This window comes from Geotrypetes seraphini, chromosome 3 (assembly GCF_902459505.1).
Source record: "Geotrypetes seraphini chromosome 3, aGeoSer1.1, whole genome shotgun sequence".
Classification (NCBI taxonomy): Eukaryota; Metazoa; Chordata; class Amphibia; order Gymnophiona; family Dermophiidae; genus Geotrypetes; species Geotrypetes seraphini.
Genome location: NC_047086.1, coordinates 326042899 through 326070792, shown reverse-complemented (window position 1 = coordinate 326070792; position 27894 = coordinate 326042899). Strand labels below are relative to the sequence as shown.

Below are 27894 nucleotides of genomic sequence, written 5' to 3'. Positions count from 1 at the left end.
CCACAGTTTTGTAAAAGGGGGAATAAAATAGAAATACATTGACAAAGGTTAAATTGAACCAGCAAGAAGCTGGACTCTGCATACAATGCAACACCACAGAAACAGTGACACATATCTCCTAAAGCAATAAATAAATAGAAAATTTTTGTTCTACCTTTGTCTTCTCTGGTTTCTGCTTTCCTCATCTTCTTGTTACTCTCTTCCTTCCATCCACTGTCTCTCTTCTCTCTGCATCTTCCATTTGCTCTGTTACTGTGCCTCTCCCTTTCTCCCTCCTTCCAAATTGGTCTGGTACCCATTTTCTTCCCTCCGCTCCTCCCATAGTCTGGCATCTCTGTCTTCTTCCCTGCCAGCATCTTCTCCTAACTCTCTCTTCCCCATTTCCCTTCAGCGTCTTCTCCCCACTCTCTTCCCCATTTTTCTGCAGCATTTTCTCCCCACTCTCTGTTCCTCATTTCCCCACAGCATCTTCTCCCCACTCTCTGTTCCCCATTTCCATTCAGCATCTTCTTCCCACTCTGTCTTCCCCATGTGCTTTCAGCGTCCTTCTCCCTCCTCTGTTTAACCCTATTTTCCTCTCCAACCCACCTTTTCTTCCTTTCTCCCTCCCTGCCCCTTACCTTCGTGGCGCTTCCCCCCCCCCCCCGGCCGGACAACAGGCCCGGTCCGACAAACCTCCCTGCCCTGTGGCCGGCGATGTCTAAACTGTCTTCTTACAGCAGCCGGAGCATTGTAGTTCCAGTTGCGTCAGAGATGACCTTTACGGCAGAAACATGCAGCTTCAATGCTCTAGCTCAGGGGTGCCCACACTTTTTGGGCTTGCGAGCTACTTTTAAAATGACCAAGTCAAAATGATCTATCAACAATAAAATTTTTAAAAAAACACAAAGCACACTGTACGCTGAGAAAATGTTAATTATCATTTCTATTCTGGGATTTTTTTCAGAGAGGTCAAGGCAGATCAGATAGTGTAGCTGTTTTTAGGAAAGATTTGGTCAGTTTCCTAGTGGAAAAGTCCATAGTCCTTTTATTGAGAAAGACATGGGAGAAGCCACTGCTTGCTCTGGATCGGTAGCATGGAATATTGCTACTCCTTGGGTTTTGGCCAGGTACTAGTGACCTGGGTTGGCCACTGTGAGAACGGGCTACTGGGCTTGATGGACCATTGGTCTCACCCAGTAAGGCTATTCTTATGTTAAAAACCACAGAGCATTTCATCCTCTTACTCCCACTGCCAGCTAAAAACACATCAAATTGCAAAAAGGCCAAAACAAAGAAAAAAAAAAATTTTAAGCAATTTCTTAAACATTCTCATATTACTTGCACAGTCTGAGTTTCCTCGGTAAAGCATTTCAGAACCAAGGACTAGTCACTGAAATTGCTGATGACCAAGCCTGGTAGTTTAGTTAGGGATTCCCATCTGTGAAAATACTCTTTCTTGCTTGTCCTCAGAGAAAGCAAAGTTTCTCACCTGTAACAGATGTTCTCCGAGGACAGCAGGACAAGTATTCTCATATATCCTCCAGCCTTCCCTTTCAGTTCCATTCCTTGTGCTTTTTAATCCAATTATGGGTCCTGCTTGACTCTGGGAGACAAGAAGGCAGTCGCCCATGCGTGGTATGGGCCTATCAGAGGTTTATAAAAGTTTCAAGTTTATTAGGTTTTTATATACCGCCTGTTAAGGTTATCTAAGTGGTTTTACAATCATGTACTCAAGCATTTTCCCTATCTGTCCCAGTGGGCTCACAATCTATCTAATGTACCTGAGGCTATGGAGGACTGAGTGACTTGCCCAGGGTCACAAGGAGCAGCGTGGGGTTTGAACCTACAACCCCAGGCTGTTGAAACACTGGGTAGTGTCTGTATCAGGGCTTCATCAGATGATGTCATCCATCTGTGAGAATACTTTCCTACTGTCCTTGAAAACACCTGCTACAGGTGAGTAACTTCACTTCCTCAGCAGATAGTGATAGTAAGCCATGCAGATCCTAGACTGACAAGGCCAGATGAAGTTCTGAACCAGTGGGCCAAATTGGTTAAAGTAGGGCTCAGCTTCCATTCAGCATTAAAAAATAAGATGCAAGAAAGAGGCTCTTGTTAGGGAATACTTGAGAGTCTAAGTTCCTCTTCCCCCACCGTTTTGTCTTATGGTTGAAATGCTTTCAAACAATGAAAAGGAAATATCTAGATTCTTAATAGCTGTGATATGCAAACATCAAACACAATTGGCTTGACTCTGAACAGCAGCTGAGGCACAGAAAAGGCAAGCACAGAGGTGCCAACTCAGATATTTTTTTTCTAGCTGGTCTCTGATCAACTCCTGGAGTTGAAAAAGAAGCCACAGAGCTGCAGACTCTAAAGTTAATGTTTGATAGCATGGCTCTTATAAAACTTTGAGGCATAGAGAGGACAGGCACAGAGGGTTTACTTTGATATTTATTACGTCTCTGAGGACCAGATGAGGCACAGGAGCAGGCATTGAGGTGCTGTCTCTTATTCTGCTTTTTATAGCATGGCAATGAACAGCAAAGCAGTAATTAGTTGCAAGTTGTTATGCAGTTATCAGGCTTAGGGTGCTGGATTGGCCTTAGAGTATTTACTCTAACATCTAACTTTAGCATCAGTGGTGATCCTTGGACCATGTGCTGTGGGAGACAATTTTCCAGTGATACCTGTTTAAATTTGTATGGTGAGCAAGACTTCTTTGTGCAGCGCAGATTTATCAACTCTATGTCTTTGCCTCACTGCTTCTAGTTCTGGTATACCATTGCTGGTGTTCACTGTTTCTCTGCATGTATCATCTTCATTTTTCTGAGTGATTAATATCTCCATCAGATACCAGTTTTAGTTTAGAAGGGATCCTGGAGCAGCTGATGTCTTGTGTGCCAGGTGCAGTTTTCGCTGTGCTGATCAATTTTTTCTTACAGGTATTGTTTCATAGCTGAGAATGGCAAATTGTTTACAGCAGAAAGCTGATGGTCTTTTCCTCTCGAGCGGGGAAGCCTTAGAATCAGTGTCCTTATCTGTGTTTCACTTACAAAAAACATGGGAATGGTGTCCGTTTTGTCTTCCCTTCTTCGGTGCAAACCCTTACTGAGATACAAACCAGCCTGTAGTTTACATTGAGAATTTTCAGACTCAAAGATACAGAACCTATTTGTTCTTTTTTTGAACAAATTTTTTTTTTTTAAACAGACTATTTAGTAAGGATTTCCATGTAGTATGCACTTGTCATCATATGGGAGAGGAGAGGGTAGAAGTTCTTCCCCTTTTCAGATGCTCTTAAGAGACTGATTTGGTTCTTGGTATGCTTTATAGATAGATAGATATGAACTGCAATCTGCAGTTCTTTACATACTGAATATTGTATATTTTAGATTAGACTTTGATATTAGGGTATCAAAATATTACATTGTTATTTCTATCCATTTCTGTTACATTGTTAAACTGTTCTTTTTTTGTAATAGAGAGGAAAGATTGGAATTAAGACCAAAATCAGCTTAAACACATCAACTGACATTATTTTAATTATTTGTTTAGATGAACGTTCTTATAAAAGCCCATTTCAGGTAGTAAACTATTTAGCCACATAAATCACTTTGAAAATATCCCTCTACACGCTCACTGGTGGACTAATATCCATAATAATAAAACCCTTAGCTTGCCTCTGCATGTGCGGTACACCGCTGAGCAGGAAGTGTCAGTGCAATGGCAGCAGTCCTAACCTGCCAACCCCCCATTCCTTACCCAAAGCAGCAGTGGCAGCACTGTAAACAGGCAGCTCGCGGCAAACCTTGGCAGGGCCTTTCCTCTGCCGCATCATTTGGATGCAGTAGAGGAAAGGCCCTTTCAGGGCTGGCCGCGAACAGCCTGTTTACAGTGCTGCCACTGCTGCTTTGGATAAGCAATGGGGATTTGTGGGTCAGGACTGCTGCCGCTGCTAGTGCTTTGAGACTGGAGCGAGGGAAGAAGGTTGGCGGACAAGGACCACTGCTGCTTTGGGGCACAGAAGAAGGGAGGAGGTGTAAGTAATGGGGGTCCAGGAGGCCAGACCCACGCGGAGGGAGGGAGGACAGACCTGTGGGGGCGGTAGACCAGGGTGTGTGTGTGGAGGGTCCATCAGGGTGAAGGGGAGGGGAGATGGATGGATATTAGACCCATAAGTGTGGAGGGGGAGGGTTGAAAAGTGGGGGAGATAAAGTTTCAAGTTTATTCCGGTTTTTGATTAAATGCTTGTTCAAAATGCAAAGCGATTTACAAAATATTAAAAAATAACATATAAACAAATAAATATTTGACAAACTGAACATACTTGGCCATAATAACAGATCTGCTAGTGATTAGACAAGTAAGACGTACGTGACCAATAACAAATACATACTGGGTAAGTGGAACAGTAGAGCCCCTAGGAACAAATAGGAAGGGGGGGGAGAAATACAATCATTATAGAAAGAAAAGAAAAACAAATAAGGTAAATACAAAAGGGAGATGGGAAAAAAAGAATGAGAAACAAAAATAAGCAAATTATGGACACTTTCCCTGGAGGTGAATATAGCCATTCAACATTATTAAGAATCATGTGGTCAGCTAAAGGCATCTTTAAAAAGAAAGCACTTTAGGCTGCTTTTAAATTTTTGTAAGTTTTTTTCAATTCTTAAATATAAAGGAAGAGAATTCCAAGTCATAGTGCAGTCACAGAAAAGATTAAGGTACAGCGTGTACCAATTGTTTTTAAAGATGGAACATTAAGAGAATACTGTGAAATAGATCTTAGAGCTCTGGGGGGATCATATGGGATCAAGAATCTGTCTATAAATGCTGGGGTGTTGGTCTGTAATGTTTTAAAAGTCAGGAGAGCAATTTTATAAGTTATCCTATGTGTTACAGGCAACCAGTGGGCTTTTTGTAACAGTGGGATAACATGGTCAAATTTCTTTGCGCCCGAAATTATCTTGATGGCTGTATTTTGGATTAATTATAGGAGTTTTATATCCTTTTGACATATCCCTTTTAATAAAGAGTTACAGTAGTCCATTTTAGAAATTACAAGTGCGTGGATTAGCACATTCAGGGAGTTAATATCAAGGAGAGGAACCAGTGATCTAATCATCCTTAGTTTGTAAAAACAATTTTTAACCAATGCACTAATTTGTGGACGAAATGATAATTTGTTATCTATAAGAACGCCTAGAATTTTGGTAGTTGTGTTTGGTAAAAGTGGTGTATTATCAATGGTGATTGGAGCAGTTAGTTGTACCCCCTCTTTTCCGGAGAAAAGGAGAGTGCTAGTTTTTGAAATACTTAAAGACAGCATATTGATATTTAGCCAGTCATGAACTTTAACCAATTTTTGATTGATGGATGAAATGTCATTTGGGTTTGTAGGATTGATAGGATGCAAAAGTTGAAGATCGTCAGCATAGGCGTAGGTGGTAAACCCGATTGATTGACCAAGGGTTAAAAGGGGAGTCAGATAGATATTGAACAATAGAGGTGATAAATGGACCCGTGTGGAATACCAAAGTTACAATGATAGGATTCCGAGACTGAGTTATTAAAATGTACTGTAGAAAATCTGTCTGAGAAATAAGAACTAAACCATTCAAGGACCTAGATCAGAAATGAGGGTGGGAAGGGAGGAACAGATACTGAACCTATAAATGGAGGTGGGGGGTGATAAGGAGAGGAAGAGATTGAGGTAGGAAGGGAGACAAAACTATTTTTAAAGTAACTCTCAAGCAACCAAAAACTACAGTTATCTAGTATCTACTAATCCCCATGGATGCCGGATAGTGATGAAAGGTAAGGTGATGGGACTGGGATCAGGGGGAGGCAGGGTCTGGGCAGGGTATAAGTGGGGCTATTCTAGCACCCGTTACTGTAACAAATTTAATGGGCTAAAACACTAGTCTCAAATAAATCACATAGAGAAGATGTAACTTTAATTTTAAATTGCATTGGCATATTTCCAACAATCAGGATGAATTAGCCCTACAAATGGGTGATGCCATCTGACTGTGTTTACATAGAGTGAGTACTGTGAGATTTTCTGAGCATCAATAGGATTTCCTGCTTATCCACTAAATTGAGATCCCTCAGTCTTCATCTGAACTGGCATATGGGATTCCTTCCAAGCCATAGGGAAGAGGCCTGTTCTGAGGATTAAGATAACTATGGTGGATAAAAAGGACAACAGAGGATCTAAGAAGTGTTTCAAGATTAATGCAGAAATTGGATTTTTACAGGGGAATGAAGACTTGAGAGGATACAAGCTAAACCGGGATATAAGATATACCGCAGCGACAGAGTAGGACAGAAAGGTGGGGGTATTGCCTTATACATCAAAGAGGGAATCGAGTCTACCAGAAAGAACACGCTGGAAATGAAAAATAAGGTAGTCTCTATGGGCCAAAATACTGGGAACAAATGGAACGGAAATGAAGATTGGCCTCTACTACCGACCCCCAGGGCAGTCCAAAGAAACTGATGGAGAAATGATGGACGAGATTAAATACAATTGCAAGGGAGGCAATGCAGTTATCATGGGCGACTTCAATTATCCGGGGATAGATTGGAACCTAGGCATCTCCAGCTGCAGTAGGGATACCAAGTTCCTAGATGCTGTAGGCGATTGCTTCCTGGAACAACTTGTCAAGGAAAATACGAGAGGAAATGCAATTGTGGACTTAATTCTAAATGGACTACGAGGACCACCGCAAGGTGTAGAAGTAGAAGGGATGTTGGGAAACAGTGATCACAATATGATCTACTTCAATCTGGACACAGAGGCAAAACATCGATACAAAACAACGGCCACAGCACTGAACTTCTGAAAAGAAAATTACGAAGGGATGAGGATCATGGGGAGGAAGATTAAGAAGAGGATAAGCATTGTAAAAATGCTAGAGCAATTATGATCCCTTTTTTAAGGACACAGTCACCAAGGCGCAAAATCTATATCGCGTATCAACAAGGTATCCAAGAGGAAAAAGAACAAGGAACCGGCGTGGCTCACTGTAGAGGTGAAGGAAGCGATCAGAGACAAGAAGACTTTGTTTAAGGAATGGAAAAGGTCAAAAATGGACGAAAACTGGAAAAAGCACAAACAACATCAATGAAGGTGCCATAAGGTGGTAAGAGGGGCCAAAAGAGACTACGAGGAAAAAATAGTCAAGGAGGCAAAAAACTTCAAGCCGTTCTTTCGATATATTAAGAGAAACAACCTGCGAAGGAAACAGTGGGGTCGTTGGATAACCATGGAAGAAAGGGAGTACTAAAGGAGGACAAAGCCATCGCCGACAAACTGAACACATTTTTTGTGTCTGTATTTACCGAAGAGGATCTATACAATATACCAGAAGCCGATAGGCTATATGCAGGAAAAGAAGACAGGAAACAGCAAGGTTGACGGTCAGTCTAGAAGAGGTATGCAGGCAGATTGATAGGCTTAAAAATGATAAATCCCTGGGACCGGATGGCATCCATCCGAGGGTAATAAAGGAACTGAAAGGGGTTATAGCTGAACTGCTTCAACTAATAGCCAATCTTTCGATCAAATCTGGAAAGATTCTGGAAGACTGGAAAGTGGCGAATGTTACGCCGATCTTCAAGAAGGTTACATTACATTACATTACATTACAACACATGTGTCAAACACAAGGCCCGCGGGCCACATCCGGCCCGCCAGGCCTTGCAATGTGGCCCGCACCGCGCTGTCATCACTGCACGCCGCTGCGTTCCATCACAATGACGCGCGGTGACATAGGAGGCTTGTGATCTCGCCGGCCGTACTTGCTATCTATCTCCCCCCATCGACCGCCCCCCCCCAAGAACCTCCGACCGCACCCCCAGCCGACCCGTGACCCCCCTGGCCAACCCCCACGACACCCCTACCCCCCTTCCCCGTACCTTTCTGTAGTTGGCCGGACAGACGGGAGCCAAACCCGCCTGTCCGGCAGGCAGCCAACAACGGAATGAGGCCGGATTGGCCCATCCGTCTCAAAGCTCCGCCTACTGGTGGGGCCTAAGGCGCCTGGGCCAATCAGAATAGACCCGGGAGCCTTAGGTCCCACCAGTAGGCGGAGCTTTGAGACGGATGGGCCAATCCGGCCTCATTCCGTTGTTGGCTGCCTGTCGGACAGGCGGGTTTGGCTCCGGTCTGTCCGGCCAACTACAGAAAGGTACGGGGAAGGGGGGTGGGGGTGTCGTGGGGGTCGGCCAAGGGGGGTCGGTTGTTCTTGGGGAGGGCGGTCGATGGGGGGAGGGGGGTTTGCGTCGAGGGCAGGAGGGCCTGGGATCCCTCCTGCCCGTAATGTAGTGCGGGGTGGGGGTAGGGGGTCGCCGTGATCAGGAGGGTTTGGGCTCCCTCCTGGCCCGAAAAACTAGCCGGGGGGGAGGTCGCCAGGGCCAGGAGGACTTGGGCTCCCTCCTGGCCCGATATTGTCGGGGAGTTGGGGAATCGGCGGGGCAAGAGGGCTTGGGCTCCTTTTTGCCCCGATCGTGTCGGGGAGTCGGGGGGGCAAGAGGGCTTGAGCTCCCTCTTGCCCCGATCGTGTTGGGAGTCGGGGAGTCGGCGGTCCTTCGGAGTGGGGGTGCAGGTGCGTGCAAGCGGTCCTGCTTGGGGTGAATCGGACGTCGGGGGGGGGGGGGGAACTATGTAAAAAAAATACACAGCAGAAGCTGCCAGTTCCTGGCATAAAGTGTAGGCATAAAAATCGCAACAGAATCTGCTATCTGTACCCAGCCAGGCATTTATTGACTGACTTTTTCATTCTAACGCAGATTTCCAATAAACTACATCTTTTACTGCCAATATTGATCCCAAAATGTCCAGGAAAAGAAAAGTTGACGGTGAAGGCAGACAATTTAATGACAAATGGGAAAATGAATACATGTTTGTGCTTAGTGAGGGCAAACCAGTGTGTATATTGTGTTATGAGACAGTGTCGGTGATGAAAGAGTACAATATACGTCGTCATTTTGACACCAAACATAATGTTAAGTATGGCAAATATACTTTGGAAGAAAAGCATAAAATTGTTAAAGAACTAAAAGGCAAACTACAATCACAGCAGCAAATGTTTACAAAGGCTACAGCGAAAAATGATGCTGCAGTGAAAGCAAGCTTTATAGTGGCTGAAGAAATTGCCCGTACTTCAAGGTGTTTTTCAGAGGGTGCCTTTTTGAAGCAATGCATGCTAAAAGTGTGTGAGAAAGTATGCCCAGACCAGATAGAGTTTTCAAACTGTCAGTTTGTCAAGAAACACCATTGCAGACAGAGTTCAAGAACTCTCAGGAAATCTATCATCACAGCTGGCCGAACAGGCATGCAGTTATCTCGCTTTTTCACTTGCTATCGATGAAAGCACAGACAACACTGATACGGCGCAGCTGTCCATCTTTATACGTGCTACGAAGACTGACCTCTCTGTCACTGAGGAACTTTTGGATGTAGCTGCCATGCATGGGACGGCGACTGGTAGAGATATATTTGAGGCTGTGGAGAAATCTATAAATAATTTTAAATTACCCTGGGAAAAGTTGGTGGGGCTAACTACCGATGGCGCACCTTCAATGTGCGGAGAAAAGAAAGGCTTGGTTGGACTAATGAAGGAAAGAATGCAAAAAAGTCACTGCCACACACCCTTGATTACTTATCATTGCATTATCCACCAAGAGGCTATGTGTGGAAAAGTTCTGGACATGAATGACATAATGACCACAGTCATTAAAACTATTAACTTTATAAGGGCACGTGGCCTGAATCATCGCCAGTTCCAGCAGTTTTTACAGGAGGTGGGTGCAGAGCATGGAGACGTGCCATACCACACAGAAGTAAGATGGCTGAGCAAGAGTGCAGTCCTCAAAAGATTTTTTGAGCTCAGAGAACAAATTGCTCTTTTCATGGAAAGTAAAGGAAAGCCGTTGCCTGAACTGTCGGATCCCGCCTGGCTATGTGATTTTGCTATGATGTGTGACATATGCGAGCATCTCGCCCAACTGAATCTGAAGCTGCAGAGACGCAAACAAGTCATCACGAAGATGTCTGACATGATCACAGCATTCCAGCGTAAACTTCAACTATGGAAGTCCCAACTGGAACAGGACAATCTTGCCCACTTTCCCGTTTGAGTATCTCAACCACTATTTCTGGTACTTTTCCTTGCAGTCGGCTGGCTACCAAAGTTAGCCGTTTACTAAGTGAATTTGAGCGGCGCTTCTCTGACTTTAGAACACAGCACTCAGGCTTTGACATCTTTGCCAATCCTTTTACAGTTGATGTCAACAATGTGCCCCATCACCTTCAGATGGAGATAATCGAGCTTCAGTCTGACAGTGGCCTGAAATCAAGGCTTCAGGATGTTGAAATTGAGGACTTCTACCCTCTACTGCCCCCTGAATCAATGCCAGAGCTCCGACTTCATGCTGCCCGTATTCTATCCATGTTCGGGAGCACCTATCTTTGTGAACAGATGTTTTCAATAATGAATCTGAACAAAAACAAGCACAGATCACGCATTACCGATGACAACCTCCATGCTGTTTTGCGGGTTGCTACAGCCCAAGAAATAAAACCGAACATTGACTCATTGATACGGGGAAAACGGTGTCAGACATCTAGCCAGAAAACAAAACAATGAGCATTTTAGGTACATTCCAATATTACTGTTTTGCTTGATACCAATATTACTGTTTTGCTTGATAGCATGTGAGTTGGTTAACAGCACTGTTAAGGAAAAGATTGTTCCACTCATTTTAAATTCACATTTCTGGTTAACATTGTCAGTTTATGACTGTTTAGTAAACCATTCAGCCCGCGATTTAGGCTGGATTTTAGATTTTGGCCCCTTCTCTGATTGAGTTCGACACCCCTGCATTACAATGTACTTGTTAATCGCATTACCAAATGTTCTAAGTGGTTTACAAAAAATTATTAATTATAACATATTACATAGAAAGAATGGATTAATTAGTCAAATATTTAAGGAAAAAATAGGTTTTCAACTTCTTCCTGAAATGTTTGTAAGAATCAGTGGAAAGCAACAATGAATGAAATTCCTTTTCATGAAAAGCTGCCTGGAATGCTAGGACATGATTAAGGAATTTCTTACTTTTACAACCTTTTACGGGAGGGGAATTGAACAAAGTATGTGTTTTTCTACTATTGTTATGTGTAGCTATAATAAAGCTATCAATCAGGTAAATTGGGGCTGAGCCAGCTTGAACAAAATCCGAGCCTCTAAGGTTTGAGGGGAGATCCGGGAAACTACAGACCTGTGAGTTTGACCTCGGTACCGGGAAAGATGGCAGAGGCGCTGATAAAGGAACGCATTATTGATCACCTTGACGGACACAATCTGATGAGGACCAGCCAGCACGGCTTTAGCAAAGGAAGATCTTGCTTGATGAACTTATTGCACTTCTTAGAGGGAATAAACAGGCAGATAGACAAGGGTGATCCAGTCGACATTGTATATCTGGATTTCCAAAAGGCGTTTGACAAGGTCCCGCATGAACGATTGCTTTGAAAAATTGCAAGCCATGGAATTGAGGGTGAAACACTCACATGGATTAAAAACTGGTTAACGGATAGGAAACAGAGAGTGGGGGTAAATGGACAATACTTGGAATGGAAAAGCATCACGAGTGGAGTGCCGCAGGGTTCGGTGCTTGGGCCCGTGCTCTTCAACATATTTATAAATTACCTGGAAATTGATACGACGAGCGAGGTGATTAAATTTGTGGACGATACAAAGTTATTCAGAGTAGTGAAGACACAGAAGGATTGCAAAGACCTGCAATGTGACATAAACATGCTCGAGAAATGGGCCGTGACATGGCAAATGAGGTTAACATGGATAAGTGCAAGGTAATACATGTCAGTAACAAAAATCTTATACACGAATACAGGATGTTGAGTGCACTACTCGGAGAGACCCCCCAGGAAAGAGACTTGGGAGTACTGGTAGACAAATCAATAAAACTGTCCGCGCAATACGTGGTGGCTGTGAAAAGGGCGAACAGAATGCTAGGAATGATTAAGAAGGGAATTGCAAACAAATCAGAGAAGGTTATCATGCTCCTGTACCGAGCCATGGTATGCCCCCACCTAGAATACTGCGTCCAACACTGGTCGCCGTTCATGAAGAAGGAGATTGTGCTACTTGAAAGGGTCCAGAGAAGAGAGACTAAAATGGTTAAAGGGCTGGAGGAGTTGCCTCACAGTGAGAAATTAGAGAAATTGGGCCTCTTCTCCCTTGAAAAGAGGAGACTGAGAGAGGACATGATCGAAACATTCAAGATAATGAAGGAAATAGACTTAGTAGATAAAGAGAAGAATGAGAGGGCACTCTCTAAAGTTAAAAGGGGATAGATTCTGTACAAACGTAAGGAAATTCTTCTTCATCCAGAGAGTGGTAGAAAACTGGAATGCTCTGTTATAGGGGAAAACACCCTCCAGGGATTCAAGACAAAGTTAGACAAGTTCCTGCTGAACCAGAACGTACGCAGGTAAGGCTAGTCTCAATTAAGGCACCAGTCTTGACCTTAGGGCCGTCGTGTGAGTAGACTGCTGGGCATGATGGACCACTGATCTGATCCAGCAGTGGCAATTTTTATGTCCCCCTTAAACAAGGGGGAAATGTTAACTTGAATATAAACTGATGGTTTATATTCAAGTATAGAGGCAGGAGTGACCTCTCTTACCTCCCTGAGGTGGTATCCAAAGTGACCAGATAACCACTGCAGGGACAAAGTAAAGACCCCACACACACTCCTCCTGTGTTCACTGACCCCCTCACCCCCCCCCCAAAGATCAGAATAAAAACATACATAACTGTCTCCAGAACATCACCTAGTATAGGAAAGCCTAGTAGAGCTACACACAGGTCTCTTAAATAACTTAGGGGTGGGTTAGTGAACCATAGAAAGGAGGTCCCAGGCCCATAAGCCACTCTAACCACTGCATTTATGGTAGAACATGTGTGCCCACCAAACCCCCCAAAACCCTACTCTACTGCCATATATATGCCACCTGCAGCCATAAGGGCTTTTGGAGTTGTAGACAGGTAGGTATAACGGGTTTTCAGGGTGTGTGTGGGGGCTCACCATAACCTATAAAGCGAGTTCTGGTGAAATGTTTGTGGCACCCTTTTTGTGATGTTCACAGCAGTGCCCTGTAAGGTATCACACTTCTCTGTTGTCATGTCTGGGTGGCCAATTCATCATAATGCTGGCTCCTCCCATGCCAAAAGGTCTTGTTCTAAGCGTTTGGGATTTGGATGAATTTTTGGTCAAGAATGTGGTATAAAGATAGACATAGTAGTGGTCTGGATGATCAAATGATTTTCAAAAAATGGAATAGTTTAGATGTACTTTTTGAGAATGGACATTTTCCAGCTGCCAACTTTGGGTGATTATAAATAAGAGACTGACTCAGTAAGCTAAAACACCAAAGAGAAAGACCCGCTACACAGTAACTCAGCTCAGAGACATAAAACTCTGAAGAGGGAGAAGTAACCCCCTCTTGGGGCAAGAGTTTACCATCCAATCATTGCTTTATCAATGGTAAAAACAGGTCCAACTCTGAGGTGTAAAATTGACTAATAACTCTATGTATATTTTGATTGAAATACAGTTTTCAATCGTTTTAAGAAATTCTGCACTCAGGTTAGCACTGGAAACTTAAAAATGCCTCACTTCACTTAATTTCAAAGATAGCTCATCAGGGTCCCAATGCGGCCCCGTTTCGGTGTCTGCTTCAGGAGACCCCGCCAACTGAAGATTAGTTCTGTTAAGGAGTTCACACCATGGTTGGGACCCTGATGAGCTTTCTTTGAAATTAAGTGAAGTGAGGCATTTTTAAGTTTCCAGTGCTAACCTGAGTGCAGAATTTCTTAAAACAATTGAAAACTGTATTTCAATCAAAATATACATAGAGTTATTAGTCAATTTTACACCTCAGAGTTGGACCTGTTTTTACCATTGATAAAGCAATGATTGGATGGTAAACTCTTGCCCCAAGAGGGGGTTACCTCTCCCTCTTCAGAGTTTTATGTCTCTGAGCTGAGTTACTGTGTAGCGGGTCTTTCTCTTTGGTGTTTTAGCTTACTGAGTCAGTCTCTTATTTATAGCCAAGCTTTTTTCTGACTCCTTTGATACATTGTCCCTGCTGTATTGGAAACAACTTTGGGTGACTAGCACCCTACGTCCAAATCGGACTTAGATATATGTTTTGATTAGGCCCCTCCATGGCTCTGCAACTAACCAGCCTTCACCCTCCTCTCCCTGTCCCTCTGCAGGCCTATGTTAGGTCCCTGTTGGTGTAGTGGTGAGGTGGAGCAATTCTACGCTCCTGCCTGATATTCTCTGTAGTAAAAAAAAAAAGAAAAGGTGTTGAGTTTCCTCGGCAACCTTGCGAGACTCGGAAATCTCGCAAAGTTTGCAGTGAGAACTTGCAACATCCATTTTCTTTTTTACTACAGAGACTGCCTCACCTTACCACTGGATCATCAGGTTCCTAAGGTAGGCCTGCAGGGAGACCGGGAAGGGAGGGGGCATGCTGGTTATTTGCAAAGTCACTGTGAGTGAGGGAAGGGATCAGTAGATTCGGCTCCCTGCACTATTGGACCATCAGGGCAGTACTGGAGACCCATGATGGGTCCAGGTGGGAAGGGGGATATATGGGACTTGAATAAAAATTGAGACCCCCCCTATTTTTGGACCCCCCAAATCTTGGTTTATATTCAAGTAATTACAGTACTACTTGGTCACAATGTCTGTTTTGGAGGGCAGGGCTGACAAGTCACCAATGGCAGGCCATTTCAGGTAGGATTTCATCCCATGCTAGACTTAATGGTCTTGAAGAAAAACCTGGCAAAACAAAAGTTCAGAATGATCTATCTAAGCAAGTTGCTTACAATGAGAATTGGGAGTTGGGGGAGGATGAAGGGGATGGCAATGAGTGCTGCGTGGTGGAGAGAGAGATCTAAGGTAGAAAACAGGTGAACACAGATGGGGTAAGGTAGGGAGAAAAAACAGGGAAAAGGGGCAGAAAAACTGAGTGCTAAACCTACCAGGGATGGGAAGGGGTTCATATTAAGAGAGAGAGAGAACTGAGGAAGATGGAACCTGAGAGGGAAGAGAGGTTGAGGGTGGATTTCATGCATGAGGGAAGTCAGCCCTATGATATGGGAATTTTTCATAAAGAAATTACAAAGAATGTAGAATTTTCAAATTTTGTGCACAGAGAATTTTTCTGCCTATGTATTTTAAACTTTTTGTTTTATTCCTTGAAGATCAGAAGATAGAACATTGTCAAAATGTAGAATCTTCAAATTCAAAGCCTGACAATGAAGATGACATTGGCTTTTTGAAGAAATATGATAATGGACCCCTGGTAATTAAAATTATATTTCTGATTGCTATCTCTACAACTATTCATTTTTTGTTCATTTTGATATGTTTTTTAGAAACAGTTCATTTAAATGTAAAAGCTGCATGATGATTAGCATACTGGTATAAGGATCACTCAAATAAGTACTGTTTGTAAATCTTGGCTGGTTCATTACCGTTTAACTGAACAATTTTGTCTGGTTAACTTTATTCTGTTCTTCAGCCTAATAAAGCTTGCATGCAGGGCTACTGCGTTCCTGTGTCTGCAGAGACACCAAGAAATGGAAACTGTCCTTTTCCTTTCCTTCCTCACCCTCTGCCTCCTAGACTGTGGCTGCACACTGCGAGCAAACCAAAATGAGGCATGGGGCCATAGCCTGCCATTGGTGACTTGTCAGTCCTGCCCTCCAAAACAGACATTGTTGCATGGTTTATGGTTTATTCATTCTTCTATCTAGTGCAATAGGTGTGTCACTTTGGACAATGCTCATGAACCATGCAGAAGAAATCCACTCCAGCTTTTGAATCCCTCCTCCTTCACTAAAGGGCTCTGCTTATCCCTTCGGTTTTTCCTTCTGCACATGAGATGGGAGGACTCCTTTTGATCTGCTTTATTTATTTCTTTATTTTTTCGGTCTTTTATTGGTCTTTTTCATGGCATTTTGACTGCTCAAGGGTCCAGCTCTGCTTGTGTGAAGAAGAAGTAGACTGAGGTCTGCAGCTGACAGGCCAATCCCTTTGTGGTGGCCAGCCTGCAGAAACCTTTTGGAGCTCGGGGTTCGTTACTCTTGTAGCATTGCTCGCCTGCTGTGTCACGGACTTGTGCGCAGATTGTCAGGCATCCATAGGGAGCTCAGCAGGGTCCTGCAGGTTGCCGGCTGCATTTTACTTCCCCCCTGTCTTATCCATTGGTAAACGTCTGACTGGTAGCCCAAAGATTCAGCATTGGAAGATTGGTTCGTTTGAGGCAGTGATTTCTTCTCCCAGATTCAGCTACCTTTGGAACTGAGGCAGGCTGCAGCACCTGTCTCTTCCGGAGGAGAATGTGGTATAGTGGTTAGAGTTACAGTCTCAGCACCCTGCGGTTGTGGGTTCAAACCCTGTGCTGCTCCCTGTGATCCTGGGCAAGTCACTTAATCTTCCACTGCCCCAGGTACATTAGATAGTGAGCCCACTGGGACAGGTAGGGAAAATATTTAAAGGACCTATATGTAAATTTTGAATGTGGTTGTATAGGTACAAAAAGGAGGTATACAAGTGCCAATCCCTCCCCCCCACACACACCTTTCCAGCACATGTCACAGTGAGTAAAGCTGTTACAGCCAATGAGGAAAATCAGGGGAGGTCCTTTAAAACCTGCTTTTTTTTAGGTTTCCCCACCTCTAAAATGCTGAAATTGCTGGATTTTAATTGAAGCATTTTGGAGCCATTTATTGGCGCCAAAACACTGCCATGATGTCCATCTTAGATTTCCTGATTTAAAAAAAAAAAGTTTTCCAGAACCTTCAGATCACCTTGTTTTGCCTCAAAACTGGCAGGGATGGAATCCTCATGTGTATTTACCCCTAAATCCTGCCAGGTTTAAGCTGGATGGGTGCCTGAAGAGTGACCTCGAGCCTCATGCCGTGCAGCACATGAAGGAGGGTTGATGGGAGCAATTGTCTTAGTTTCCACTTTGTTCTCTAGGGTTGAGGAACATTTGGGGGGGTGGGGGGATCTTTTGGGAGTATAAATCCCTTCCAGAACCCCAGAATGGCGGTCATCCTAAATGCAGGGATGCAGAGGCCATGGAGCCCAAAAGATGCAAGCTATACTCATTTAGAGGAGACTCTGCAGTGCCTAACATGACATTTTCTCTGGAATTTGTCAGTCTGATATGGAGAGCCTTTCTGGATGGCCAAAATCCACAAAGAGCATCTGACAGCGCACCAGGAGACGCACAAAGCAGCTGAGGCTCCCAGGGTACATCTGCCTCAGTTTCAGAGGCTGGCCATGATCTAGTGGATCTTTCCAAAGGAGATTCAGAGGATGAAAGGTCTATTTCTATTCCCTTACTGTCACAGAGCCAACACTCCTTGTTGGGAGATACGGGGTTGCAGGCAGGTATGTGTGCTCTAGATACAGTGGTGGCCCTGATCAAGGGGGATGACCTCACGGTCCACCAGCTGTTCAGATCCTTGGCTCTCTAAGAACTTATTGCTGTCTCTGCAGGTCCCTGCTCTCAAATGAGCAGAGTGAAAGTCCAGTCTTCTTCATTTGCCTGGCATCCTGATATCAGTGTATTGGTCAGGAAGCATTGGGTTGCTCCTTGAAGGGTCACTTAAAGTAGCCAAGACAATGGTTCAGCTGTATCTGATGACACAGGAGTGTCAACAACTGTTACTCAACCCAAGGTAGGTTCCTTGGTAGTGCAAGTAACCAAGCATACGTACTTACCAAGTGAGGGAGCCATGGTATTAAAGGATATGCAGAATCTTAGAGTGGATGTGATTCTTAACAGACAATTTGAAACACTGGCCTTGGGAATCAAAGCAGCTCCAGCAGCTTCCTTTGTGACATGCACATGTTTTACCTGGTTGCAGATTCTTGAACTCCTATTAGCTGGAGTGGATTATGTAGCTGATGCTGTTTACGACAACAGAGTCATGAGCAAAGTTTTGGCTTCTTAGATCTCAACCCACAGAAAGCTCTGGATCAGGCAATGGGTGGGAGATTCCGCCTCTACAGCTACCCTCAGCATACTTCTTTTCAAGAAACAAATGTTCAGAATGGGGCTGGATAAACTCATGACCAGTGTGGCTGATCATGGCCCGAAATCTCTACCTGACAGCAGACCGTGAACCTATAGAGCAGGGGTGTCAAACTCAATCACAAAAGGGGCCGAAATCTAAAACTTAGGCTATCACGGGCCAGATTTTAAATTAAGATACTTAAGGGGTCCTTTTATTAAATGCACCCCTTAATAAAAGAACCACTTAGTCTTAGTATAAGTATAGGGTTACAACCTCTCCAACCTCACGCCGGCTTTGTGATGTAAACAAAATAAATAAAAAAGACTTTTCCTCTCTCTTTTAGGTCCTACTTCATGCCTGCTGTCTAGCACCAGCTCTGGCAGGATACACATTTCAAATCTGACATATTGTAATCACAAAACAGAAAATAAAATTATTTTTTCTACCTTTTGTTGTCTGGTCATTATTCAAATCATGTTGGTCCCAGGCTCTGGTTGTCTTCTGATAGCTCGCTTGCCAGGGTCTCCTTCTTTCTTCTTCCCTTCCATTTTCCTTCCCTCCTCTGGAGGTCTGGCATCTTTCCTTATGGCCTGAGATTTGGCCCTCTGCTCCTTCCCTCCCTTCATTCCAGCTTCTCGGTCTCACATTAAAGCAGCCTGCAGAGGATCACCAGTCAGTTGTAGCGATCCTAGCAGGCTGCCGTCGGCCTCTGCAGCATGTTCACTCTGCCGCAGTCCCACCCCTCCTCTGACATACAGGACTGCGGCAGAGGGAATGTGCTGCTGAGGCTACGGCAGCCTGCTAGGATCGGTACAGCTGACTGGCGATCCTCTGCAGGCTGCTTTAATTTGAGACCGGAAAGCTGCGTGAACCTACAGCTGATGCAGCGGACCAACTTAACTGCAAATTTGTAATTGTCTGGTGGGCCAAATTTTATTACACCGCGGGCCAGATTTGGCCCACGGGACAGAGTTTGACATGTCTGCTATAGAGGCTCTGGGAGGTCTATTTTCATGACTCCAGCCGCTTTCAGCAGTTTTTAGGAGGATCCTCCTTTCAGTGATCTTTCTAGGAATCCAAACAGAGGTTCTCAGGTCTCACGCAGTCTGATTAGGATGGGCTTGCAGGCTCATCCATACCTAGATGACTGGCTGATCAGAGTTCCGTCGTTTCTAGAAGGAGAACATGCTATGGCTCACTTGGTCCAGGTTTTGCAGAGCCTGGGTTGGTTAGTGAATTTTTGAAAGAGCCAGCTAGCTCCATCCCAATTACTGTAATACTTGGAGGTCATCTTCAACATGGCAGACTGTCGTGTCTGTCTACTAGAGGCATACAGACAGAAGCTTTGTACTCAAATAACGAGCTTCCTGGCCAAGCCAACTCCATCTATATGGCACTACTCCAAATGCTAGGCTCCTTGACAGATATAATAGATATGGTTCTCTGAGCGAAGGCTCACATATGTCCACTCCAGAACGCATTTCTGTTATGATGGTTACCTCAGTCAGACTCCCTGTAGATGCCTCTGCCTTGGACACTGAAAGCCTGGGCCAGTATTGACTGGTAGCTCCACTCACAGGCATTGTCATGGGGCATGTCCTTCTGAATAGCCTCATGGGTAATTTTGACAATGGATGCCAGCCTGTTCGGTTGAAGGGCTCACTGCAGTGGATACCCGTTCCAGGTGCATTGGTCAGCCTTCCAGTAGAAGTAGTCAAGCAACAAATTAGAACTTCAGCCATTTATTTGATATTGCAGAGACTACAGAAGAGTCTGGAGGGATAAGCGGTTTGAGTCTTCTCAGACAATGCTGGCGTATGTCAGTCGCCAGGGAGACACCAAGAGTATGCAGCTGAGTCTGTAAGCTTGCTTACTGTTCAGGTGGGTAGAGTTTCATCTTCAGGCTCTCTCAGTGGCACATGTAGCGGGAGTGGGCAATGTCCAAGCCAATTTCCTCTGCAGACAGACACTGGATCCAGGTGAGTGGATACTCTCTGCAGCAGCCTTCCAATCCGTAGTTTGTCGTTGGAGTCACCCGACGTTCAATCTGATTGCGATAGCAAGAAATAAGAAGGTGGACAGATTCTTTAGTTGAGCCCAGAAGCACAGGTTTGGACACTGTGGTCCAGTTGTAGCTGAAGAGTGAGCTCTTGTATATGTTTCCTCTGTGGCCCATGATAGGCTGGATTCTCCACAGTATTGCAAGCCATCAGGGAGTAATCATTCTTGTGGCTCCAGATTGGCCACAAAGGCTAGTTGATGTAATATATCTAGATTTTCAGAAAGCTTTTGACAAAGTTCCACATGAGAGGCTCCTGAGAAAATTAGAGTCATGGGATAGGAGCAATGTTCAATTGTGGATTTAGAATTTGTTATCAGATAGAAAACAGAGGGTAGGGTTAAATGGCCATTTTTCTCAATGGAGGGGATGATAAATAGTGGTGTGCCGGAGGGATATGTACTGGGTTCAGTGCTATTTAACTTATTTATAAATGATCTGAAAATTGGAACTACAAGTGAAGTGATTAAATTTGTAGATGACACTAAACTGTTCAAAAGTTATTAAAATGCGAACTGTGAAAAACTACAAGAGGACCTAAGGAAATTGGAAAACTGGGGGGCGTCCAAATGGCAGATGAAATTTAGTGTGCACAAATGCAAAGTGATACACGTTAGGAAGAATAATCCAAATCATAGTTATTGGATACTAGGGTTCACCTTGGGGCTCAGTGCACAATAAAAAGATCTGGGTGTCATCGTAGACAATGCGCTGAAACCTTCCACCCAATGTGTGATGGCGGCCAAAAAAGCAAACAAGATGATAGGAATTATTAGAAAAGGGATGGTAAGACTAAGAATGTTATAATTCCTTTGTATCACTCAATGGTGTTACCTCACCTTTAGTATTGCATTCAGTTCTGGTCTCCTTATCTCAAAAAAGATATAGCGGCATTTAAAAAGGTTCAAAGAACAACCAAGATGATAATGGGGATGGAATTCCTCTCATATGAGGAAAGACTAAAAAAGGTTAGGGCTCTTCAGCTTGGAAAAGAGACAGCTGAAGGGAGATATGATCGAAGTCTACAAAATCCTGAGTAGTGTAGAACAGGTACAAGTGGATCGATTTTTTTTTTTTAAACTACATCAAAATTTTTAAAGTTCTCCTCTGCTGGATCGGGGGAGGGGCGGAGCTGTGTTCAGGCGCCCTGCTGGTGAGGGGCTCCCAATACTGCCGCTGGTTAGCGCTCCCGATACTGCCGCTGGTCAGCGCTGCTTCTTTTTAAAGTTCTCGCCTGCTGGATTGGGGGAGGGGCGGAGCTGTGTTCAGGCGCCCTCTGTAGCACGTTCTCTCTGCCGTGATCCCGCACCTCCTCTAACATCAGGGGCGGGACCACGGCAGAGGGAACATGCTACAGAGGCCAATGTCAGCCTGCTACATTTGCTCTGCAGGCTGCCGTAATTAACTTTCAACTGTGATAGGTCCAGTGGGAAGAACGGTGGACGCTGAGGAGGAAGCGTGTCATCTGAGCAAGACAGCCGAGCGCTCACCTAAATTAGCTGGGCAGAGCGCCCGGCTAAAAGATGCTAAAGACGCTAGGTAGAACACTGGCTCAGCGATCTACCGGCATTGCCTTTGTGATCGACTGGTAGATCGTGATCGATGTTTTGGGCACCCCTAGTCTAGGGGTTATGGCATTATTATGGACAAGTTTTTTCTGATGGTATTGACTTTATTGGAAAAATAAGTTGCAAGTTCCTGGGCTGAGGGTAGATAAATTTTTGAAGTTTTTTGTGTTTGGGATTGAGGATTTATAGATTTTAATATTGAATAGAGGACTGGAGTTTTTGGCTCTTTCAATTCGCGTTGTGTAATATTTCATCTTAGCTTGGATAATTCTGGATTTGTAAAATATTGACTGTTTTTTGAACTTATTCAAATTGGCGAGAGTTTTGTTCTGTCTCCACCATCGTTCTAAAACTCTAAGTTGTTTTTTAATGAGGGCTAGATCAGCGGTATACCAAGGGTTAGAAAGTTTCTGTGATGAAATTAATTTGGTCTTAGTAGGATCTAATTTTTCCATTAGGTCACATGTGGCTTCTTGCCATTGGTGGAAGTGATCGGATAACGAGGAAGTGTCAGAGAATGCTAAGTCGAAGGTTGAAGAAACTGTGTCAATGGAGAGTTTGGAGAGATCTCAATAATTGATGGTTTTGGGCTCTGATTTCAAGTTTAGGGGCGTAGCAGTATAGTTTACTGAAACAAGATAGTGGTCAGACCAAGGAAGAGGCCAACTAGGTCCAAGGTGATATTTAGAACAGAGGGAGGTAGGAATTAGAATCATATCAATTGTATGACCTGCCTGATGTGTCAGATCACTTAGTAAAGGCAATAAATCGAGATTGTTAATGAGAGTAAGGACCTCTGAGGTAATAACATTGGGGCTTGTATAATTGCAATTTTATTGTTTCTAGATCTTTGGAAAGTTGTGGATGTTTCTCTGTTGTGTATTTTCTTTATATTTTGTTCCTATATTTTGTTGTAATTAAAAAAAAAAAAGTAGGAAGAATTAGGTTAGTGTGTTTCAAATTTCACCAATATTTTAGAATAGAATCTGCCTGTTCTAAAATACTGGAGAAATGGATGAAACTGGATGCATGCAGCATAAACATCTGTTTTAGAAAAATAAATGTATACAATATTGACAGGCTCAAAACCAGCACATAACCAGTTATGTTGTACAATGAAAGCATGGATATGTGCTAGGACATAACTGGTTATCTCTGCAACAGAGTATTATCGCAGTGCTGTCACAGTGACTGTTTTCCCTTGCCTGTTTCCAATGGTACTGATGGGGGGACATCAATAAAAGCCACAGGAGATGAGGCAGCAACCCCCCTTCTCCCCTATTCTTCCAGTGGCATGTGTAACTCCTGAGGTTGATTTTTTAAGGAGAGACATTTAGGCCCTGATTCTATAAAAGATGCCTATAGTTAAGGCGCCTAGCTAATCTAGGCACCTAACTTAATTTCTTGAGATTTCACGTGTTGGAGAATCATTAACAGTTCACTAAGCTACTATTTGGGCTGGCAACGGCACCTTTTACGTTCACCGAGGTGATGGTGGTGGTAGCAGCTCATCTCTGTAGGACAGGCTGGCTGCTTGGTTCATTCTTATCTAAATGACTGACTCATCAGAGCCCCTCTCGAGAAGATGGAGAAAGAGCAGTTGTGCAAACTTTGCAGTGTGGGCTGAATTGTGAACTTTTGAAAGTGCCAATTTTGGAATACCTGGAGTTCTCTTCAACATGGTGGTAAACTGAGCTTTTCTATCAGAGACACGCAGCCAGAAACTTTGGGGAGAAATTATAGACCTCCTGTCATAGCCAGTAGCATGTCACCACCTAAAGGTGCCATAGAAGTAGTTCCTTGGGTAAAGGCGCATATGTGTCTACTTCAGGATGTGTTGTTGTGTCTCTGATTTCCCAGAGAGACTCCCTACAGGCCCCTCTACCCTGGATGGAGGCAGCCTGCAGCAGCATGAGCTGCCTCCATGCTGCCTCCACTCACAGTCTTTAGCAAAAGGGATTACACGTCAGATTGATTCCTGGGTCACACAACTGATGCCAGCCTGTTTGGCTGGTGGGCACACTGCAGTGGTCACCTGGTGCAAGGGAAATGGTCACCATCCCAGCGGAAGTGGTTGATAAACGGGCTAGAACTGAGAGCAGTCTGCATGAAACCTACAGTCTAGAACAGTGTTTTTCAACCTTTTTTGGGCAAAGGCACACTTGTTTCATGAAAAAAATCACGAGGCACACCACCATTAGAAAATGTTAAAAAATTTAACTCTGTGCCTATATTGACTATATATAAAGTAATTCACTTGAGTGCCACCGCCGCCATCGGGAACAGGCCGGCGCCAAGTTCTCCCTGCTTCTCTTCCCCGCGGGGCCGACCAACTCTCGCCACCCGTCGTCAATTCTAACGTCAGAGAGGACGTTCTAGGCCAGCCAGGCAGCGATTGGCTGGCCCAGAACGTCCTCTCCGACGTCAGAATTGACGCGAGTGGCGAGAGTTGGCCGGCCCCACAGGGAAAAGCAGGGAGAACTTGGCGCCGGCCTGTTCCCGATGGCGGCGGTGGCACTCAAGTGGCTAAAGAGCCGCAGTTTGCCGGCCTAGGGACAACACTGGAGGGTGGCCAGCTGTGCACCCCCTTGGGATGTAAACCCGGGGTGGGGCAGACCGCCCCCCCACCCTGGTATGCCACTATCTGTACCTCACTCCCTCCCTATGACCAAAAATTCTCCTTTCTTCTATTCCCCGTGTACACAACCATCTCTTTCCCTCCCTTCCTCTCTCCAAAGTCCATGCCTTGTGTCCAAACACTCATTCCCTCCCCCACCTCAGCATCTCTTTCCCTCCCTTCCTCTCTCCCAAGTCCATTTCTTCTGTGTCCAAAAACGCATTCCCTCCCCCACCTCAGCATCTCTTTCCCTCCCTTCCTCTCTCCCAAGTCCATGCCTTCTGTGTCCAAAAACGCATTCCCTCCCCCACCTCAGCATCTCTTTCCCTCCCTTCCTCTCTCCCAAGTCCATGCCTTGTGTGTCCAAAAACGCATTCCCTCCCCCACCTCAGCATCTCTTTCCCTCCCTTCCTCTCTCCCAAGTCCATGCCTTCTGTGTCCAAAAACACATTCCCTCTCCCACCTCAGCATCTTTCCCTCCCTTCCTCTCTCCCAAGTCCATGCCTTCTGTGTCCAAAAACGCATTCCCTCCCCCACCTCAGCATCTCTTTCCCTCCCTCTCTCCCAAGTTCATGCCTTGTGTCCAAAACGCACTCCCTCCCCCCTTTTGTGTTCCGTGTTTGCCTCCCAGCCCATCTTTGCAACTTTCTCAGCAAAACGAAGCTCAAGCCGCGAGGCTTGTCTTCTGCTTCCTGCCTGCCCTGCCGCGCACAAATAGCCGAACGGAAGTATTCTCCGACGTCAGTGCTGACGTCGGAGGGCAGGCTTTGCTTAAGCCCTCCCTCCGACGTCAGCGCTGACATCGGGGAACGCTTGCGATCGGCTATATGTTAGCTGCAGGGCAGGCAGGAACAGAAGACGAGCCTCGCGGCTCGAGATGTATTGAATTCCGCGGGTCCCCCGTCCAGTTCTCTCCTGTCCACGTGGGGCGGACCGCCCCTCTCCCTAGACTGTGGCCTAGGACCCTGGGGGAGCCCGGGCCCCTGAATGCAGGACTGGTGGTACTGCCCTGATGGCGACCCTGACCGTACGGCACACCAGGCAACATCTCGCGGCACACTAGTGTGCCGCGGAACAGCGGTTGAAAAACACTGGTCTAGAAAGCAGAGCCTTAAGACTATTCTCAGGCAATGCCAGAGCAGTGGCCTGTGTCAAATGGCGGGGAGGTATCTGAAGCACATCACTCCAACTAGAAGCAAAACTACTGTTTGCTTGGGCAGTAAAGCACCTGCTGGCCAACACAGTTGCACATGTAGCTGGTGTGGACAATGTGCAAGCAGACTACCTCAGCAGACAGACATTTGACCTGGGAGAGTGGTCGTTGGCCCTGTAGACATTCTAAGATATTGTTGGGGTGTCCGATATTCGATCTGTTGGTAATGGTACGCAACAAGAAAGCGCCTTGGTTTTTAGCCAAAGATATGAAACCCCCCAGGCAGATAGGCAGGCCTCCTCCTGAGTTCTTGCGGGAAGCGGCGCGAGATCGGTCAGGCAGCCCTGTGCGCTGCTCTGCTGCAAGGGAAAAGAAGAGAACTCGAGCCGTATCAGCCATCACTGCTTGCAGGGACCAGGCAGGCAGCTGCGTCTAGCGAGGGAGGACGCCAGAATGAAAAAAAAGGTAATGGGGAGGGGGGGTTGGGGTTGGGTATTCGCTCCATAAGATGCACCCTTATTTCCACCCCCTTTTTGGGGGTGGAAAAAGTGTGTCTTATGGAGCGAAAAATATGGGTCTTTTCAGCTCTGGTGCAATAAGGAGAATCTGAAGCCCAACAAAGCCCCAGTATTGTTGGTACTGACCTGCCTTCAAAAGGACCTGGAGAAGGGATTAGCAGTAGTGTCACTTAAGATGCAGATGATAAGCCTGGCTTGCTTTAGAAACTGAGATGAGCAAGTCTCCCTTGCTGATCACCCAAATATTAGATTCTTCAAAGGCTCTTTGAGGCTCAGGCCACCGAAGGGATATCATCGCTTCCCTTCTTGAGATCTCAATAGCTTGGTAGAGGGTCTTTGGAAGGCTCCATATGAGCCTTTGGAGGAAGCTTCGCTCATGGATCTTACAATCAAAGTGGTGTTCCTAGTTTCAGTTACCTCAGCCAGAAGAGTCTCAGAATTGCAAGCTTTGTCTGAAGATCATGGAAATGAGAGGGACCTTGCAAACAGTACCTTCCTTTTTGCCAAAGGTGGTTTCAGCATTTCACAACAACCAGGAAGTCAGGCTACCAGCCTTTCAACTTAAAGGCTCTAAGAAGAAAGGCAAGGCTTTAAAGCTGCTAGATGTCTGCAGAGTTCTCTTGGGTTATCTGGAAGTGACTAATGAGTTTTGTCTATTGAGCTACCTCTTTGTCCTAACCAGAGAGTCAACCGGAGGCAGATCAGCCTCCAAGGTCATCATTTCCCGGTAGATTTGCACAGCAATCTCCTCTACCTACATTGCTTCAAAGAGCTGCCAGTGTCATTGAAAGCACATTTGACCAGAGGAATAGCCTCTTGTAGGTGAGTATGGTGTAGTTATTTGAGCTACAACCTCAGCACCCTGAAGTTGTAGGTTCAAACCCAGCACTTCTCCCTGTGACTCTGCATGAGGATTTTTGTTTTTGGATCTGCTGTACTGAAAGCAGACTTATCTCTCCCACCTTGGACTTTGGGGACTGCTTAGGTATATCCCTAATGTTCAGCATACCATTCCTATTGCACTAGAAAAAGATTAGGTTCTTACCTTGATAATATCTTTTCTAGTAGAAAGGAATGGTATGCTGAACTCCCCGCCTGATAATTTCTGATGCACCTGTTTTTGCCTTATGCTTCATGATCCTCTCCATAGCAGTCGGATTATGGGTTCAGAATCAGTTTGTAAATAGAATCGCAAGAGGTAATTGAGCTCCGCTCATATTCAAGCTGTTGCTTTAATTTGATGTGTATTACTGTTCAGTGGTAATGTTTGTTTATTTATACATTACTAGTTGATCACTCGGCATTGCCCAGATATTTATTTATCCCAATCTTCTGGTATTGATAGACTTGTATTTAGTATTTGATTGTTTATTTCATGGACATCTTCATTTTTAGCAACAAGAATGGCCCTCTGTATGGGGCTGAACTTGGACTTAAACGGCATTGGGAGTTTCAATATTAATCTCAGGAGCCCAAAAACTATGGATTACACACTAATATCAGTTATTTTAGATTATTTTTATATGTCACCCCCTTCCCACAAGAATGTCCTTCTCTATGGGGCTGAACTTGGACTTAAATGGCATCGGCAGTGTCAGTATTCATCTCAGTGAGGCTGAAAACTATGGGTTAGACACTAATATGTGTCATTTTTGCTAATTTTTATGTCACGCTCATTCCAGCCCCATAGTATTTTTCCCCAAATAGTAAGTCATATGCATACCAAGTTTGGTTGAAATCTGTCCATGCATTTCAGAGTTATGCTGAAACAAACATACATACATTTACACAGAGATACATCCAATTATATATATATAGATAGATAGATAGTTTTATTATTGACTGTCACCGTGT

At 44.7% G+C, this 27894-nt stretch overlaps 1 protein-coding gene across 8 annotated transcripts in view; it reads left to right on the top strand.

Annotated features, from left to right (window-relative positions):
* RALGAPA2 (Ral GTPase activating protein catalytic subunit alpha 2) overlaps positions 1-27894 on the top strand; it is a 1036168-nt gene that overhangs the window by 370372 nt on the left and 637902 nt on the right. For all 8 annotated transcript variants that reach the window (XR_004538694.1, XR_004538695.1, XM_033936259.1 and 5 more), the window contains one exon: positions 15297-15397. Coding sequence is in view for 6 of the 8 variants with exons in the window: in XM_033936259.1 (XP_033792150.1) it covers positions 15297-15397 (101 nt within the window). In the remaining 2 variants the exon portion in view is untranslated. The remainder of the gene's footprint in view (positions 1-15296; positions 15398-27894) is intronic.